Genomic DNA, 19,185 nt, shown 5'->3' on the forward strand with positions numbered 1-19,185 from the left:
GGCAGCCCAATGGTGCCCACCTGGTGCCCCAGGACCATCCTGCTCCTCTCCAGCACCATCCCCAGCCCCATCCTCATCCTCACCCTCCTGCCCACTGCAAAATACAACCAGCCTCCTTCCTCAAGGACCCGCGATGCTGCTGGCAAGAAACCCCCCCAAAAAATAGAGGCAAAGCAAAGGGAAGCGCGGCAGCCACACAAACCCCTGTCGTTGCTTCTCCCATCAGCGCCGGCACGGGAGCGCGGCTGCTGGAAAAACCTCCTGTCCTTGGGAAAAGTCCTTGAATAATTTTGCATAATTGCCAGAGCTTCACATAAAAGTGGAGTTAAGATTATATTATATTTTTTTTTCCCCTCACTGTATTTATGTAGAATTTCCTTTCAATTCCCAGCTAATTAAATGCTCCGGGTGTTAAAATAATAGTAATGGGGGGTGATATCACCTGGGGGGCCAGAGCTGGCAGCACCGCCGCGGGGTGTCCCGGCCCGTGGTGAATTGGGGAGCCCCAAAAAGGCAAAGGATGGGGGTGCTGGGGGGTTTTGCTGTCTGGTTGGGACTTGGGTGTCCCGTGGGGTCCCCAGCCCTGGTGAATGGGTGCAGGGACACAGGTCCGGGAGCTCCTCGTGTCCCCTCCGAACCGCAGCGCCCATGTCCCAAAATTCACCCCCAGAAGCGGCTCCAGGTGTTGGCACATCTGTCCTCTCCACCGGCATCTGCTCGCCTGCTCCGTCCCCATCCCAGCGGTGACACCACAGCCCCTGGTCCCCCGGCGGGCGATGCTGGGGACGTGCCACCCCAAGGGATGGGGACAGTGCGGGGAGAGATGCAGGAGCTGCTGCTGTGACACAGGGGATGGGGACAGGGACAGGACTGGCTTTGTGGTGGCAGACATGGGATGCTCACGGCTGTGGATTGTCCCATCGGTGGGGACGGCAGGAGGGGACAAGCGTCAGTGGGGGTGATGGATGCTCGTGGGTATCCCGTATCCCCAGCATCTGAGCCCGACTCCCCCGCTGCCCCGTCTCTGTTTCGGGGGGCACCGTCCCCTTGCTGTGCACCACAGGGCGGCCACCAAACACCATTAGCGGCCATTGGGGTGGCTGCGGGGACCACAGAGACCAGCACAGCCCCAGTTTGGGGACAATCTAAGGGGTCAAACCCCTGATCGCATCCAGCTTGTCCTGGCGCCCGTGGCGAGCAGGTGACCCATGTACCACATTGGCATCACCCGTGCTGGGGCGTTTTGGCAGGGGGGGCAGCAAGGAAGTCACAAGTGACCCCTGAGCATCTTCCCAGCAGCGCGGCTCCGCTCAGCCTTAACGCCCAAATCCCCCAAAAAACAGGGGACACGGGCACAGGATGAAGATCTGTCCCCACGGCACTGGAATCGCTGCTCTCCGCTCATTATTTTGGGTGCTGGCACATCCCGGCCCCACGTGCTGAGGAGCTGCCTTGTCTCGTGCAAATCCCAGTGGGTTTTTAAGGTCATTTTCCAGCATGCTCGAATGCCGTCAGGGCTCATGGGGCTGCTCTTCATCACCAAGCTCTTCCTCGGCACTGCAGCCAGGGCTTCCCCATCGCCCACCCCACGGGGGGCTCCTTCCTGCAGCTTTTTGTCTTTTTCCCCCTTAAGCGAATCAAATCGTGACTGTAGAGTGATTACCGCTAATTAGTAGCCTTCATTAGCGGCTCCCATTGTCAATTTGCATATGTTAGACCTGAGCGGTTAATGTCGGGTAATGGGTTTTTCCTCGCACGCAGATTGCACTTACATGTGTTGGATTAACTTCTTGACTGCGCGGCTGCTGGAAAACGCTCCCCGGGCGGGTTCCGCGCACCGAGCGCACGTGGCGGCAAGCAAGCCGGCACCGGCACCCGCCTTTTGGGGGGTCTTTTCTGCCAGCCCTGCCCCAACCGGGGTGCTGGCGTGGGGGGTTTGCCCGGGACCCCTCTGTGGCCGGACGGGTGGATGTCACTGGGACATTGGCACAAAGGTGCTGCTGGAGCATCGGTGCACGGCCGGGGCGGGAGAAAGATGCTGTTTGCATTTATCAAGCCGTTTGCATTTATTAAGCATTCAGCTTAATAAAAGTGATGAATCCTCGCTCCAGCCGTGGCCCAGCTCCCGTCTCCATCCCTGCCCGGGAGCGTCGGCTCCTCGTCCTACCAAGAGGTTTTGGCCGTGGCGTGTTCCCTTCCCTCCTCTGCAGCTTGTTTTCTAAATGAGGGCTGGAGTGAGATGAAAAGCCACCTGGCTGCCTTTTATCTGGGGAACTGCTTTTGCTTTAGTTCCTTTTTTCCTTGGGTAAATAATTTGGGAGCTCGCGACACGGCGCCTCCGGGGCAGGCGGCAGAGATGCCGGGCACAGAGATGCTGGGCGAGGTGCACGGAGAGGGTTTCCCGGGAAAAGGGGGTCACAGGCTGTTCTGTTCCAGAGAGGAGGGATGGGGCAGGATCTGGGCTCCCTCCTGCCTGCTCCTGCCTGCACCCAGGCAGCCATCCCCATGCTGGGGCAGTGGGAGCCCACGCGCCAGGGATGTGGGGGCAGGTGTGGGGTGCACAGTCCATCCTCCACTGGGAGAAGTGGGGTCCCTGCCTGCATCCCACATTGCACATCCCGCATACCTGCCTGCATCCTGCATCCTGCATCCCATATCCCGCATCCCACATCCCTGCCTGCATCCCACATCATGCATCCCTCCCTGCATCCCACTTCCCACATCCGGTGTCCCACATCCCTGCCTGCATCCTGCATCCTTCATCCCTCCCCACATCTCATGTCCTGCATCCCGTATCTTTCCCCACATCCCTCCTTGCATCCCACATCCCTCCCTGCATCCTGCATCCTCCATCCCTGGCCCCATCCCACATCTGTCTCTGCATCCTGCATCCCTACCTGCATCCCTGCCTGCATCCCGCATCCTGCATCACTCCTTGTATCCCGCATCCTTCCCCACATCCCATGTCCCATATCATGCATCCCTCCCTGCATCCTGCATCCCATATCCTGCATCCTTGCCTGCATCCCACATCACTCTCGGCATCCCATAGCCCACATCTCGCCTCCCTCCCTGCATCTCGCATCCCTGCCCACTTCCCCCATCCCTTCCTGCATCCTGCATCCCTGCCTGCATCCCGCATCCCTCTCCACACCCCATAGCCCCCATCCTACATCCCTGCCTGCATCCCTCCTCCCTGCCCGCATCCCACATCCCTCTCCACACCCCATAGCCCCCCATCCCGCGTCCCTGCCTGCATCCCTCATCCCTGCCTGCATCCCACATCCCTCTCCACACCCCATAGCCCCCATCCTGCATCCCTGCCTGCATCCCTCCTCCCTGCCCGCATCCCACATCCCTCTCCACACCCCATAGCCCCCCATCCCGCATCCCTGCCTGCATCCCTCATCCCTGCCTGCATCCCACATCCCTCTCCACACCCCATAGCCCCATCCCGCATCCCTGCCTACATCCCTCATCCCTGCCCGCATCCCACATCCCTCTCCACACCCCATAGCCCCATCCTGCATCCCTGCCTGCATCCCGCATCCCTGCCCTCATCCCGCATCCCTCTCCACACCCCATAGCCCCATCCCGCATCCCTGCCTGCATCCCACATCCCTGCCCTCATCCCGCATCCCTCTCCACACCCTATAGCCCCCATCCCGCATCCCTGCCTGCATCCCTCATCCCGGCACAGGGCAGGCAAGGTTGATCCGTGCACCAAACCTGCATCAAAGAGCAGCCACTGTCCCCACACCGCGGGGTCCCCGGCATGCTGTGCCCCACACCCTGACCCCCCGCTTTCCCCCCAGGACACCCAGAAGGCGAAGCAGTTCCTGCCGTTCCTGCAGCGCGCCGGCCGCTCCGAGGCCGTGGTGGAATACGTGTTCAGCGGCTCGCGCCTCAAGCTCTTCCTGCCCAAGGAAACCTGCCTCATCACCTTCCTCCTCGCAGGTGAGCCCCCCGGCCCCCGCGCCTCACCCAGCGCTGCGGACGGCTCAGCCTCGCGGGGGGTGAATTGGGCTGGGGAGCACTAATTGGGGGTGAGCAGAGGGTTCGGGTGTGGATGCTGCTGCCCTTTCCCCGCCGTGGGGTTCGCTCTGCGGGGACACCGTGGTGCTGCGCCCCCCGGGGTGGGTTTAGGTGCCTTCTGCACATTTCGGTGCCACGAGACGTGGCTGCGTGTCCCCTTGGGCTGCGTGTCCCCTTGTCCCTCCTCGGCCCTTGTGCCCGCGGGCAGGGCGGGCACCCCCTAGGGACACGTGGGGACAGGAACGAGCTCATGGAGGTGCCAGTAGGTGCTCCGAGAGCATCACCTTGCTTGCACAGGGTGCTTGTTTTGGTAGGTCCTACAAAAACTGAAGAACTCCCATTTGCGGTGCGTGTTTCAGCCAACGCATCCCAAAACTCCCAAACCTGGGGGTCCCAAGGTGCCACCTTCCAGGGGACAGGCAGAGGGGGACAAGGTGTCACCCAGTGGCACGGGGAGGACAGGGAAGCCCGTCGCCGGCTCTGGGATGGGCGAGGAAGATGTGGGGCGGCTTCATCCCCCCACCTCCCGTTTCTATGGCAATAACGGCGCAGCAAGGCTGACCCTGAACGCCGATCGTTCGCAACTCGGTTATGAAAAATTCAATAAGCGTATAAATAGATCGTACACAGGGAGAAAACCACCAAGGTTTCCGTAAGCAACAGCTCTTGCCGCTCCCACCCGAGGAACGTTTATCCCGGGTGGGGGACGGGAAGGAGTCGGGACATCTTGTTCCAGGGACTCCCAGTGCCACCAGCGTCACCTCGGAGCGGTGCTGCGGCCCAGGGACAGCGCCAGTGTCCCCAGCCCGGCTCGGGGCTGCTCTGCCGCGTGGGAAGCGTGTCCTAAACCCGCCCCGCTCCGCGTGCCGCGGCGTATAAATAGTCGCACAGGCTTATTTATAATTAACCATTCTTAAAGTCAGCTGCAAAAGCCGGGGAAGCGCGGCTCCCCCTTGCCTGCGACGGAGACGGCAACGTTTTCAGCAGCGATAAAAGACTCCCACGTGCTCGGGAGGAGGAATTTAGATAGATTTAAATATTTCGGCTTTAAAAGGCCGCCGCGGGGTTCGGCTGCGTTCGGCTCCTCCGCGCGCGCCCGGCGCGGGGACGTGGTGACAGAGCGTTGTCCCCATGTCCCGCTGGCCCCGGTTTTGGGTGGGATTTGCTTCGTTCCCCGTGCCCACGGTGACATTCGGTGGGTGCGGGGAAGGAGCGGCCGCCGTTCCCGGTGCTGGCGGTGACATCGCGGTGTGTCCCATCCTCATCCCCGCCGGCGGGACACGGAGCTGGCGGGGTCACCCCGTGTCCGCAGGGACGCCCCCCGGGATGAGCGGCGCTGAATCCCCGTCCCTTGGCGGGGTGAAGCGGCTCCCGCTGTCCCTTCCTTGGGGACCGGTGGTTGAACACCCGCGGTGCCGGTGGCTCCGGCCGCGCCGGCTCGGCCTTTCCGCTTAGTCGGATCATTTTTAAATGGACGGGGAGGGGGCGGGGAGGGCGGCCTGGAAATGGATGGCTCCGGGGGGAGCGCGCTGGCTGCGAGTTATATTTAATCCCCGTTGCTGTGGAGACCGACTGGCTGTCGCCCGCTCCCGGGGCCTGATTTTGCTCCAAAAAGTTCCCAAAGTGGTGAAGAAGCCCCAGTCCCGGCTGCCTCGGGTGGCCCCGGGGGGTCCGTGGAGATGTTGGGGTCCCCTGGAGCAATTGGGGACCCGCTGGGGTGCCCATGGGGTGCAGGGGACAGCGATGGGCTGTGTCCCCCCGGACATCCCTCTCTACCCCTTGCCTGGCAGCTCAATTAGGGGGTTGGAGATAACGAGGGGGGGTGCAGCTGCTGCAAACTGGGGGCCAGGCTCTGGTGTGCAGGTTTTGGGGGTCTGGTGCCGCGGGACCGGTGAGCCGGGGCAGCCGCGGCGCTCGGGAGATGCTGCTGCGCCCGTTTGCTGCAGCCTCCGCGTCTCCCAGGGTGTCCTGCAGCGCTCGGGGCCATCCTGCACTGCACAGGATCATCCTTCGCTGTGCAGGACCATCCTGCACTGCACAGGATCATCGTTCACTGTGCAGGACCATCCTGCATTGCACAGGATCATCGTTCACTGTGCAGGACCATCCTGCATTGCACGGGATCATCCTTCGCTCTGCAGGACCATCCTGCAGTGCACAGGATCATCCTTCGCTATGCAGGATCATCCTTCACTATGCAGGACCATCCTGCAGTGCACAGGATCATCCTTCGCTGTGCAGGACCATCCTGTACTGCACAGGATCATCCTTTGCTGTGCAGGACCATCCTGCATTGCATGGGATCATCCTTCGCTGTGCAGGACCATGCTGTACTGCACAGGATCATCCTTCACTGTGTAGGATCATCCTGCATTGCACAGAAGCATCCTGCATCTCACAGGATCATCCTGTGCTGCACGGGATCATCCTGCATTGTACAGGATCACCCTGCACTGCAGAGGATCGTCCTGCATTGCACAGGATTGTCCTGCATTGCAGAGGATCATCCTTTGCTGTGCAGGATCGTCCTGCATTGCATGGGATCGTCCTGCATTGCACAGGAGCATCCTGCATCTCACAGGATCATCCTGCACCACACAGGAGCATCCTGTGCTGCACGGGATCATCCTGCAATACACAGGGTCACCCTACATTGCAGAGGATGGTCCTGCATTGCACAGGATCGTCCTGCATTGCATAAGAGCATCCCGCCTGGCTCAGGAGCATCCCGTGCTGCACTGGAGCATCCTACATTGCAGAGAATCATCGTGCATCGCACAAGAGCATCCTGCATTGCTCAGGATCATCCTGCATTGCTCAGGAGCATCCTGCATTGTGCAGGATTGTACTGCATTGCACAGGATTGTCCTGCATTGCAGAAGAGCATCCCGCATTGCTCAGGATCATCCTGCATTGCTCAGGAGCATCCTGCATTGCTCAGGAGCATCCTGCATTGTGCAGGATTGTCCTGCATCACACAGGAGCATCCCGTGCTGCACAGGATTGTACCATGTTACACTGGATCACTCTGTTTGGCACAGGAGCACCCTGCGTGGCACAGGATTGTACTGTGCTGCACAGGAGCGTTCTGCAGCACACAGGAGCATCCTGCATTGCAGAGGATCGTCCTGCAGCACATAGAATCATTCTGCATTGCACAGGATCGTCCTGCATTGCACAGGATCGTCCTGCATTGCTCAGGGTTGTACTGTGCTGCACAGAAGCATCCTGCAGCACACAGGAGCATCCTGCATCGCTCAGGATTATCCTGCATTGCACAGGAGCACCCTGCATTGCACAGGGTTGTACTATGCTGCACAGGAGCATCCTGCAGCACACAGGAGCATCCTGCATCGCTCAGGATCATCCTGCGTTGCACAGGATTGTACTGTGCTGCACAGGAGCATCCTGCAGCACACAGGAGCATCCTGCATCACTCAGGATCGCCCTGCATCGCTCAGGATCGTCCTGCATCGCTCAGGACCGTCCCCCGTTGCCCATCTGCAGCCGTGCTGTGCTAACGGCGCTGCTGGAGATGCCTCTGGAGTACAGGGAGAGCCATGCGGCTCCCTCCCTGCTGCCATCGGCGCTGGGGGAGGACGCTGCTCCTGCCCCCCGGCTCTTCCCCAGGGAGCTATTCCCCAGCCGGGCTCTCTAATCAAGCTGTACACATTAATTACAGGCTAAAGAGGCAGGTAGCGTGCCAGTTAGCTGTTGCCACCGATGCCGGCGAGCTCGGTGCATCAGCCTCGTCCCCTCCTCATCCTCGCAGTGGGCTGTTTGTCCCCATCGCTCTGGTTGGTGACAAACCCCAAAGCAAGAGCCGGGTGTCCTGCGGGCGCAGCCGCCCTGGGTGCGCAGTCACCGCGATGGCGGTTTAGGGTGCCCTGGCACGGGGACACACATGGTGATGGGGACACACGTGGTGACGGGGACAGCGGGGGAGCTGGGAGCGCTGGCACCTCTCCCAGCTCGCGGCGCTGGGAAATTAAACTTTTACCCTGAGTAAGGCAAACTTGGTTATTGAAGCAGCTCTGCCTCTAATGAGCCCTGATCAATTATTCAGTGAAACAGCTAATGAAAGGGCAGGTGGCTGGGGGGGCTCTGGGAGTCCCCAGACCGCAGGGGTTCTGGGGGGGTCGCTGCGGTGAGTGCTGGAGGGTGAAATGGGGTGAGAGGAGAGGGGAGAAGGGGATCCTGCTGGGGGGACCCTGTGTGCACTGAGCTGAGCAGCTGGGTTGTCCCCCACCTCTGAGCACCGGCGCCCTGGGGGGGTCCCAGCGCCGCGGTGGCAGAGCCTGTGTCTGGCTGAGCCCTGCGCCGTGGTGCTGAGCCCTGCGCCGTGCTGCTGAGCCGTGGGGTCACTGTGCCAGGGAGTCCCTGCTCCATGTGGGTCCCTGCGCCATGGGGTCCCTGCGCCATGGGGTCCCTGCGCCATGGGAGTCCCTGCGCCATGGGAGTCCCTGTGTTGTGGGGGTCCCTGTGCCATGGAGTCCCTGCTCCATGTGGGTCCCTGTCCCATGGGGTCCCTGCGCCATGGGAGTCCCTGTGTTGTGGGGGTCCCTGTGCCATGGAGTCCCTGCTCTATGACAGTCTCTGTGCCATGGGATCTCTGCACCATGGGAGTCCCTGTGCTGTGGGGGTCCCTACTGCATGGGCATCCCTGCTGCATGGGGGTCCCTATTCCATGAGGGTCCCTGTGCCATGTGGTCCCTCCACCGTGGGGACCTCTGCTCCATGGTCCTACAGTATCCCTGCTCCATGCAGGTCCCTGCTCCCTAATCCTTCTCCGTGGCCCCCCAGGACCATCATCCCCCATGGGGCTTCCTGACCTCCTAGCCCTCCACCAGCCTCTGCTCGCTCCCATCAGCTGGACTTTGGGGTGTCCTCTTGACCTCCCCAACTCCCCATCCGTCATTAGCTCCAGTACAGCACCGGTGTCCCAGGGGGGCTGAGGGTCCCAGCCCACCCTCAGCCACCCCCCTGGGTCCGTGCCCACCCTGGGGCACCCACTGCAGAGCAGGGGGGGCCCAGTTTGGGAGGGTTTCAGCAGGGGGATCCCAGTTTGGGGTTGTCCCAGTGTGGATGAGGCACAGCACCTTCCCTTCCCTTCCCTTCCCTTCCCTTCCCTTCCCTTCCCTTCCCTTCCCTTCCCTTCCCTTCCCTTCCCTTCCCTTCCCTTCCCTTCCCTTCCCTTCCCTTCCCTTCCCTTCCCTTCCCTTCCCTTCCCTTCCCTTCCCTTCCCTCACATCATCCCACGCTCATGTGGTTTTATAGGGCCAACCTGCTAATTGATTAATTGCCTGAGTTAACGACATCATATAAAACAATGGGGGCGGGTGGTGGGCAGCAGCAGTGGGGTGACAGTGTGAGGACCTGGGAGGTGTGACAATGAGCCCAGTGCTCTGGGTCTCTGCACTCACACCTACTTGTATTTTGCTATTCTGCTCACCCATCGCTTTGAGCCAGAAACACCATAAATCTCCGTATTTTATCAATGCTTGCGTTTTTTAAATATAGGTATCTCCAATGCAAATGAGCATCATAAAGAGAAGACAGGTCCCTTGTAAATGTGACTTGGAGGATGCTCTCGAGGGAGCCTCAGCCCGTCTTCCCAGCTAAAATATATACGTTGGAGTGCTATAAATATGTGCAAATAGAGAGGCGCTAATTTAATCCTCGGGTTCTGCTTTCCCAGCCTGACGCCTTCTCGGCAGCAGGATCGGGCCCCGCGGGGCGATGGGGGGGCCTGTGCTGCACCCCCGACACTGTTGGGGTGCGGGTGCCCCAAAATTTTGCAGAGGAGCCACGGAAGCTGCGTATTTAGGGGGGGAATGGCGATGCGGCGTTTCTCTGTGAGGAGGATGATGGTGACGGCGGAGCCGGGATGTCGGTGTCTCCATGGGGAGCCGGTGACCCCGAGGGGACGTCACCGGCCATGCAGCCCCGCGGTGCCAAGTCACGGCTTTTGGCAGCGAGGATGCTGCGCTGATGCCGCTCGGTCCCCAATTGGGGTACCCGCCATCATGGCTGAGCTCGGGGACAGTGTCACAGCAGCTCGGGGACAGTGTCACAGCAGCCCGGGGACACAGGGACACGTCCTGGGGATGGGGGGTCTCCTGGGGGCTCCGGGTTGCGGGGCAGAGCATCCACATCGGTGTGGGATGCGGATGTGTCCTGTGGGGACATGGTGACCCCAAATGCTGCAGTGGGATGTGGTGACACACCAGGTGCCACAGACACAGGGTGTCAGGACACGGTGACCCCGGATGCTGCAGTGGGATGTGGTGACACACCAGGTGCCACAGACACGGGGTGTCAGGACGCGGTGACCCCAAAGGCTTCAGCATCTGAGATGTGGTGACCCCGAAAGCTGCAGGTTGTGCAGGGTCGGGACATGTTGTCCCTAAATGCTGCAGATACGGTGTCAGGATTTGGTGACACCAGATGCTGGAGATGCATGCTGTGGGGACATGGTGACCCCAAAAGCTGCAGCGTTTGAGATGTGGTGACCCCGGATGCTGCAGATGTGCAGTGTTGGGGTGCAGGAACCCCAAATGCTGCAAATGTTGATGCTGAGATGAGGTGACACCAGATGCTGCAGTCAGGTGTCAGGACACGGTGACCTCACATGCTGCAGGTACAGTGTCAGGACATGATGACCCCAAAGACTTAGATGTGGTGACACCAGATGCCACAGACACATGGTGTCAGGACACGGTGACCCCAAAAGCTGCAATATTTGGGATCCGGTGACCCCAAAGGCTGCAGACACACAGTGTCGGGACACGGTGACCCCAAATCCTGAGGTGTGGTGACCCCAAACCCTGCAGATGTGCAGCGTCAGGACGCGTCGTCCCTACATACTGCAGACACAGCGTCAGGACATGGTCACCCCAAACCCTGAGATGTGGTGATACCAGATGCCACAGACACGCGGTGTCAGGACGCGGTCACCCCAAAAGCCGCAGCCCTGCGCTTTCGGGGTGCAGCGGAGCAGCATTTCCCCACAGGCTGGTGTGTCCGTCAGTCTGTCCGTCCCAGTCCCCGGTGCGTGGGGCTGCGGTGAGCTGAGCGCTGTGGCCTCTGCCGCGGTGCCAGGCCGGGGGTCCCTGTGGCGCGTTAGCCAGCGCCGGCGCGCTCTGGCAGCCTCCCCGCTGCCGTCTGTTTGCCTGTTCCCGACAGCCTCTATTTTGGTAGGGACGAGCTTTAAAAATACGCCGCGCTCCCACGCGGCAGCAGCCAAGTCGCCATCACGACTCGGCGCCGGGGGTGCTGCCTACGGCAAGAGGCAGCCCCCGGTGTCACTGCCACCCCCTGGCGTCACCGCCACCCCCCGGTGTCACTGCCAGGCCCCTGGCATCACCACCAGACCCTGGTGTCACCGCCAGACCCTGGTGTCACTGCCAGACCTTGGTGTCACTGCCAGACCCCTGGCATCACCGCCAGACCCTGGTGTCACCGCCAGACCCCAGTGTCACCGCCAGACCCCGGCGTCACCACCAGACACCAGTGTCACCGCCAGATCCTGGTGTCACTGCCAGACCCCGGTGTCACTGCCAGACCCTGGTGTCACTGCCAGGCCCCTGGCATCACCGCCAGACCCCAGTGTCACCGCCAGACCCCAGCGTCACCACCAGACCCCAGTGTCACCGCTAGACCCCTGGCATCACTGCCAGACCCCGATGTCACTGCCAGACCCTGGTGTCACTGCCAGGCCCCTGGCATCACCGCCACTCCCTGGTGTCACCACCAGACCCCAGTGTCACCGCCAGACCCCAGTGTCACCACCACACCCCAGTGTCACTGCCAGACCCCGGTGTCACCGCCAGACCCCGGTGTCACTGCCAGACCCTGGTGTCACTGCCAGGCCGCTGGCACCACCGCCAGACCCCCGTGTCACCACCAGACCCCGGTGTCACTGCCAGACCCCAGTGTCACTGCCAGGCCCCTGGCATCACCACCAGCCGCCCGGCGTCACCGCTATCCCCTGGGGACAGGCAGCACCATCCTGCCCCAGCGCTGCCGGTTAAAAGGGTTGGAGGGGACCCGGAGCCCCTGCGCGGTGCAGCCGTCAGGATCCGGCACCGCTCCTTGGCGTTTGGGTCTCTGGCTGATGCTCCTCTCCTCCCTCTGCCCCCCGATTTCTCCCAAACTCCATCAATCCTCCCAGGGTCGATCCAGCACCGGCGAACCTCGTGCGGTGCCACCCCTGCGCCGCGGTGCTGGTCGCGGTTACGGCACAGCTGGGGGAAAAACGCTGTTTAAAGCCCAGACAGCCGGGCTGGCAAAGCCCCCGCTCCAGGGGCTGGAAATTTCATGGTAAATCATGGAGATTTTCCATGGAGACATTCGTGGGGGTTTTTGCTGAGGGATAAACCCCCGTGGTTTATCCATGGACAAGCAGTGCTCTCCTGTGAATATATAGATATACGCTATATAGTGATATATAGGAGTAATTTATATTATACAGGGTATTTCAAAAAGAAATTGAAATTACTTTGAAATTGGGTCCATCTTTTTCAAGCACCCTGTATATTATATATTATTATTTATTATTTGCTATTTTATTATATATATAATTTATTTTCAATATTACATAGATATAATTTATTTTCTATCTTGTATATGATATATTACATGTGATATATTAGCCTTGTTATTGTATGACAAACCCCCCAACCACTGGTGAAATGAGCCGGGGGGTGGTGCTGGGGGCTCCACTCCCCAGCAGCGCAGGATCGGTCCCTCCACCGGTCTCTGTGATGCTGCGGGATGCCCCAGGATGCTCTGGGTACCCCGAGGTGCTGTGGGTACCCCAAGATGCTCTGGGATGCTGCGGGATGCCTTTGGATGCTGTGGGTACCCTGGGATTCTCTGGGGAACCCCAAGTTGCTCAAAGATGCCCTAGGATGCTACAGGGTACCCCAAGATGCTATGGGATGCTGTGAGCACCCTGGGAGGCTGAGGGAAAGCCTGGGGTACCCCAGGATGCTGTGAGATGTCCCAGGATGCTGAGGGTACCCCAGGATTCCCAGGGGTGCTGAAAGATACCCTGCGATGCTGCGGGGTATCCCGAGATGAGTTGGGGTGCTCTGGGATGCTGTGGGATGCTCCAAGATGCTGTGAGAAATCCCAGGATGCTGCAGGATGCCCTGGGATACTGTGGGATGCTCTACGATGCCTCAGCATGCTGTGGGTACCCCAGGATGCTGTGGGAAAGCCCGAGATACCCAGGATGTTGTGGGTACCCTGGGATGCTGTGAGATATCCCGGGATTCCCAGAAATGCTGCTGGATGCCCTGGGATGCTCTGAGATGCCTCAGGGTGCTGTGGGATGCTCTGAGATGCCCCAGAATGCTCTGGGGATACTCTGGGATGCTGTGGGAAACCCTGAGATTCCTGGGGGATGCTGCGAGATGCACCAAGATGCTGTGGGTACCCCAGGATACACTGGGATACCCCACCATGCTTCAGGATGCCCCTGGGATGCTGTGGCATTCCCCAGGGTGCTGTGGGGTACCCCAAGATGCTGTGGGTTACCCTGGATGCTGTAGGATACCCCAAGATGCTGCAGAATGCCCCGAGATACTCTGAGATGCTCTAGGATGCCCCAGGATGCTGTGGGTACCCTGAGATGCTGCAGGATGTCCTGGGGTGTTGTGAGATGCCCCAGGGTGCTTTGGGATGCCCAGGATCCTGTGGGATGCTGTGGGGTGCTCTGGGATGGCTGCAGGTTACCCCAGGATTCCCCAGGGATGCTGCAGGATACCCCAAGATGAGGTGGCATGCTGCGGGATGCCCTGGGATACCAAGGGATGATCTGAGATGCTGCAGGATGCCCTGGTTTGCTGTGGGTACCTTGAGATGCTGCAGGATGCCCAGAGATGCTGCAGGGTGCCCTGAAATGAAATGGGATGCCCCAGGGTGCTCTGGGGATACCCCGGGATACTGTGGATGCTCTGGGGTGCTCTGGGATGCTGTGCGTTACCCCAGGATTCCCAGGGATGCTGCAGGATACCCTGAGATGAGATGGGTGGCATGCTGCGGGATGCCCTGGGATACCAAGGAATGCTCTGAGATGCTGCAGGATACCCCGGGACACTCTGGGATGTCCTGAATGCTGTGGGTACCCCGGGATGCTGCAGGATGTCCTGGGATGTTGCAAGATGCCCTGGGATGCTGCAGGATACCCCAAGATGAGGTGGCATGCTGCGGGATGCCCTGGGATACCAAGGGATGCTCTGAGATGCTGCAGGATGCCCCGGGATGCTGTGGGACACTCTTGGTGCTGTGGGTACTCTGAGATGCTGCAGAATTCCCAGGGATGCTGCAGGATACCCCGAGATGAGGTGGGATACCAAGGGATGCTCTGAGATGCTGCAGGATGCTGTGGGACACTCTGGGGTACCCCGGGATGCTATGGCTACCCCAGGATGCTGCGGGGTGTTTGTCCCCAGCCCTTGACTTCCACCCTTGGGGGATGGGACCGGGTAGGAGCCTCCTCTGCATCGCCGGCCCCCGCCTCCCCCACCCCGCCGGCACCAGGGCGCGCTGCCCGGCCCGAGCGTTCGGAACAAGTGATTTGTGGCGGGGTCAGAGACCCCAGGGGAGCGCGGTGGCCGCCGCACGCTGCGGTGCTCCAAACCGCATCCCTCATCTGCGCAGACCGACACGTTACGGCTTCCTGGGAGGCAGCGGCAGAGCCGCCGCTTCGCCTTGGCCGGGGAACTTTGCCGGGCTCGCTCCCCTCGCTGGTGTTTGTGGGGCTGAGTGCACTCGTCCCATCCCTTTGAGGTTTTCCTTTGCCGTTGCTCATGCGGGTTTAGGAGGTGTCAGGGGCACAAAGAGGATCTGAGGTGGCACCTGGAGCTGCTGTCTGGGCTCAGGGTATTTGTGTGCCGGGATCTCCTGCAAAAACGCTGCGCTTGGCTTTTGTATTTTATTTAAGGACTCGGAGGCTTCCTCAGCGATTTCTTCAAATCGCTTTCTGTAGAGGAAAAATAAAGTCGCCGCCGCGGTGCATAAGCTGCAGCTCCCTTCCCCCAGCCCCCGCTCGCTCGCGGATGGAGGAGGAAGGGCAGACACGCTCTTGGCAGCTCCGGCGCCTCGTTTTGCGGTGCTGGAGGATGCTCGTTGCTGGAGACCGCCGGGAGCGTGTTTGCACGGGATCCGTGCGTGGCCTCGGCGCAGCGCCAGCCGTGCCGGAGCCGTGTGCCAGGACGAGGAGGAGGAGACGGGTCTCGGCTCCTTCCTCCCACTCACAAACCAGGGTCCGTGCATGGTGCAGCTGGTGCTGGGTGGTTTGGGGCCCGGGACCCCGCAGCCCACGTTTGTTGCGTTTCCGGAAATCTCTCTGTCCTGATGTTTGGGGCTGCTATCCTCATCCTCATCATGCCCGTCCTCATCATCCTCATCATCCCTGTCCTCATCATCCCCATCCTCATCATCCTCATCCCCATCATCCCCATCTCCATCATCCTCATCATCCCCATCCTCATCATCCTCATCCCCATCATCCTCATCCCCATCGTCATCATATCCATCTCCATCATCCTCATCCTCATCATCCCTGTCCTCATCATCCCCATCCTCATCATCCCTGTTCTCATCATCTTCATCATCCTCATCCCCATCATCCCCATCTCCATCATCCTCATCATCCCCATCCTCATCATCCTCATCCCCATCATCCTCATCCCCATCGTCATCATATCCATCTCCATCATCCTCATCCTCATCATCCCCATCCTCATCATCCCTGTTCTCATCATCCCCCATCCTCATCATCCCCATCCTCATCATCCCCATCCTCATCATCCCCGTCCTCATCATCCCCCATCCTTATCATCCTCATCCCCATCATCCTCATCCCCCATCCTCATCATCCTCATCCTTATCATCTCCATCCTCATCATCCCCGTCCTCATCATCCCCATCCTTATCATCCTCATCCCCATCATCCTCATCCCATCCTCATCATCCCCATCTCCACCATCCCCATCCTCATCATCCCCATCCTCATCATCCACATCCTTATCATATTCATCCTCATCCCCATCCTCATCATCCTCATCCTCCTCCTCATCCATCTGCCCACAGCTCAGGCGGCCGCTCCGTGTAATTCCCAGCACTTCATTAATAACCAGTTCTGTAAAACACAATTAATAATGCAGCACTTCCCCGTTTAATAATCTCTGCTGGCGCTGGCAGCGCTTTGGGGAGCCCGGGTGGTCACCTCGGTTTGCAGGTGGGGAAACTGAGGCAGGGAAGGGGTCTGGGCGTGGGCCGGTGCCCCCGCACCCTCCCTCTCCTCCCCGTGTTTTCAAGTGGTTTTTCGCGGTGGTTTACGGGGTGGGGGGCAGGGGGATGAGGCTCCCCGTGACACAGCGTGGGGGTGTCACACCCCAGCTGCACCCTGGGGTCCCCAAAACCCCCAGGGGGTCCACAAAACCCCTTCTGAGGCAGCTCCTGTGGCAGGGTGGGTGGTTTGGGGACAGGGACAGGGACAGGGACAGGGCTCCCCCCTGCCCCCAGCCTGGGATGGAGTGGGGAGCCCTCCCCAAGGAGCTTGTCCCTGTGTCCCCATCGCTGCCAGCTCTTGCCCTGCTCGTCCCCATATCCCCATCCTTGCTGGCTCATCCCCTGTTTGTCCCTATGTCCCCATCCCTGCTTGTCCCCTTGTCACCATCCCCACTGACTCTTCCCCCACTTGTCCCCATGTCCCCATCCCTGATGGCTTGTCCCCTGCTTGTCCCCATGTTCCCATCCCCACAGTCTCATCCCCATGTCCCTGTCCCTTCTGTCTCATCTGCTGCTTGTCCCTGTGTCCCTATCCTTTTTGACTTGTTCCTCTGTCCCATCCCTGCTGGCTCTTCCCCTGCTCGTTCCCATGTCCCCATCCTTTTTGGCTTGTCCCTGTGTCCCCATCCTTGCTGACTGATCCCGTTTGTCCCTATATCCCTATCCCTGCTTGTCTCTGTGTCCCCATCCCCACTGGCTCTTCCCCCACTTGTCCCTGTGTCCCCATCCCTGATGGCTCATCCTCTGCTTGTCCCCGTGTCCCCATCCCTGCTTATCCCTGTGTCCCCATCCCTGATGGCTCATCCTCTGCTTGTCCCCATGTCCCTGTCCCTGCTTGTCCCCATCCCCACTGTCTCTTCCCAACTTGTCCCTGTGTCCCCATCCCTTATTGCTCATCCTCTGCTTGTCCCCATCCCTGCTGGCTCGTCCCCATGCCCCATCCCTGCTGTCCCCATCACTGTCTCAGTCTCCTGTCCCCATCACTGTCCCAGTCTCCTGTCCCCATACCAAGCCAGTGCCAGCGCTGGGGACCCTCCTGTGTCACAGGAGCTGGTCACATCCCACCTGACTCGGGTGACCCCTTTCCTCCCCAAAACATCCCTTCCAGGTGACGTCCCCAGCAGTGCTCCCCCTGGACCCCAGCCAGCTCACCCTCCTCTCCCTCCTCTTCCTCCCGCAGGCATCGAGTGTCCCCGGGGGGCGCGGAACCTGCCGGGGCTGGTGCAGGAGGGGGAGCCCTTCAGCGAGGAGCCACGCACTTCACCAAGGAGCTGGTGCTGCAGCGGGAGGTAGGGGACACGCGGGGACCACGCGGGGGGACACGTGGGGACACGGTGGGGTGCCGGGCCGGGGGGTGCTGGTGATGCCGGGGGGGCGCGGAACTTGCCGAAGGGCAAAGGCGAGAGTCGGGGGAAGCTGCACTGCGCCGGTGGTGCTGGATTGGCCCCGCTCGCCTCTCTGTGTTGGTGCGTCGTGGTTTTGCCGGCTGTGCTGGTGCTGGATGCTGGTGATGTTCTGGTGTGATGGGTCTGAGCCACGGTTCCGGTGCCAGCCCCTGGCGATGTCCCGGCGTGGGGAGTTCTGAGCCACGGTGATGGACGCTGGTGATGCGCCGGCATGGGGGGTCTGAGTCTGGGTGATGGATCCTGGTGATGTCCCTGTGTGGGGGTCTGAGCCGCGGTGCCGGCGCTGGATGCTGGTCATGTCCTAGTATGGGGACTCTGAGTCGCGGTGCTGGTGCCAGACCTGAGCGATGCTCCAACGTGGGGGAGTCTGAGCGCGGGCCGTTGCCAGGGGCTGTGCCGGGGGGGCCAGGGCACAGCGGTGCCCATGGGACCCCCCATCCCCGTGGCTCCGGCACTGCTGGGGGTGGGTGGGAGCCGTGTGCTGGTACATACCGGGTGGTGCCGAGAGCATCCCCGGCCGTTTGGTGCCTGTCCATAAATCCCAGCGATGTCGCGCTAAACCTGCCCTGGCTGAAGGCAGCGACGGGGTGGGGATCGGTGGCTTCTCCAGGCAGGGGACAGGTGGGGCCACCTCTGCTGCTTTATTTTGTTTTGTTTTGTTTTGTTTTGTTTTATTTTATTTTATTTTATTTTATTTTATTTTATTTTCTATTTGTGGGGGTTGCACAGCAGATGCAGGGCGAATGCGTGGTGGCTGCAGGGTGGCTGCGTGGCAGATCCACGCCAGACGCACCGTGGATGCGTGGGAGGTGCAGATGCTGCTCGGCAGATGCACGGTGGATGCAGCACCGGCATGTGGGGTTGCACAGCATCAGCACAGTGGACACGGGACGGATGCAGCGTGGTTGTGTGGCAGACACACGATGGATGCACAGTGGATGCATGGTGGGATACTGAGTGGCTGCAGAGCAGATGCACAGTGGGTGCAGGGTGGGTGCAGGGGGCTGTTGTGGCAGATGCACAATGGATGCACAGTGGATGCGTGGTAGATGTGGGGTAGATGCTCAGCAGATGCTCAGTGGATGCAGAACAGACGCACAAGAGACGCAGGGTGGATCCATGGTGGATGCAAAGCAAGTGCATGGTGAATGCAGCGCAGGTGCAGGGTGGATGCAGGGTGGATGTGTGGGGCTGCACAACAGCAGCACAGGGCTGCAGGGAGGATGCATGACGGCCGCAGGGAAGATGCCCAGCAGAAGCACAGTGGATGCACGGTGGAGTCATGGGGGTTGCACCACAGATGTGTGGGGTTGCACAGCAGCAGCACAGGGGCTGCAGGGAGGATGCATGGCGGCTGCAGGGAAGATGCCCAGCAGAAGCACAGTGGATGCATGGGGGAGTCATGGGGGTTGCACCACAAATGTGTGGGGTTGCACAGCAG

General features: G+C 60.4%; 1 protein-coding gene across 1 annotated transcript in view; it reads left to right on the plus strand.

Annotated features, from left to right (window-relative positions):
* Window positions 1-19,185, plus strand: part of SND1 (staphylococcal nuclease and tudor domain containing 1) — a 131,748-nt gene that overhangs the window by 80,604 nt on the left and 31,959 nt on the right. Inside the window, 3 exon segments of the mRNA XM_080363608.1 lie at window positions 3,816-3,957; window positions 17,519-17,587; window positions 17,590-17,627. Coding sequence (XP_080219734.1) covers window positions 3,816-3,957; window positions 17,519-17,587; window positions 17,590-17,627 — 249 coding nt within the window.

This window comes from Nesoenas mayeri (assembly GCF_963082525.1).
Source record: "Nesoenas mayeri genome assembly, chromosome: 1".
Taxonomy (NCBI): Eukaryota; Metazoa; Chordata; class Aves; order Columbiformes; family Columbidae; genus Nesoenas; species Nesoenas mayeri.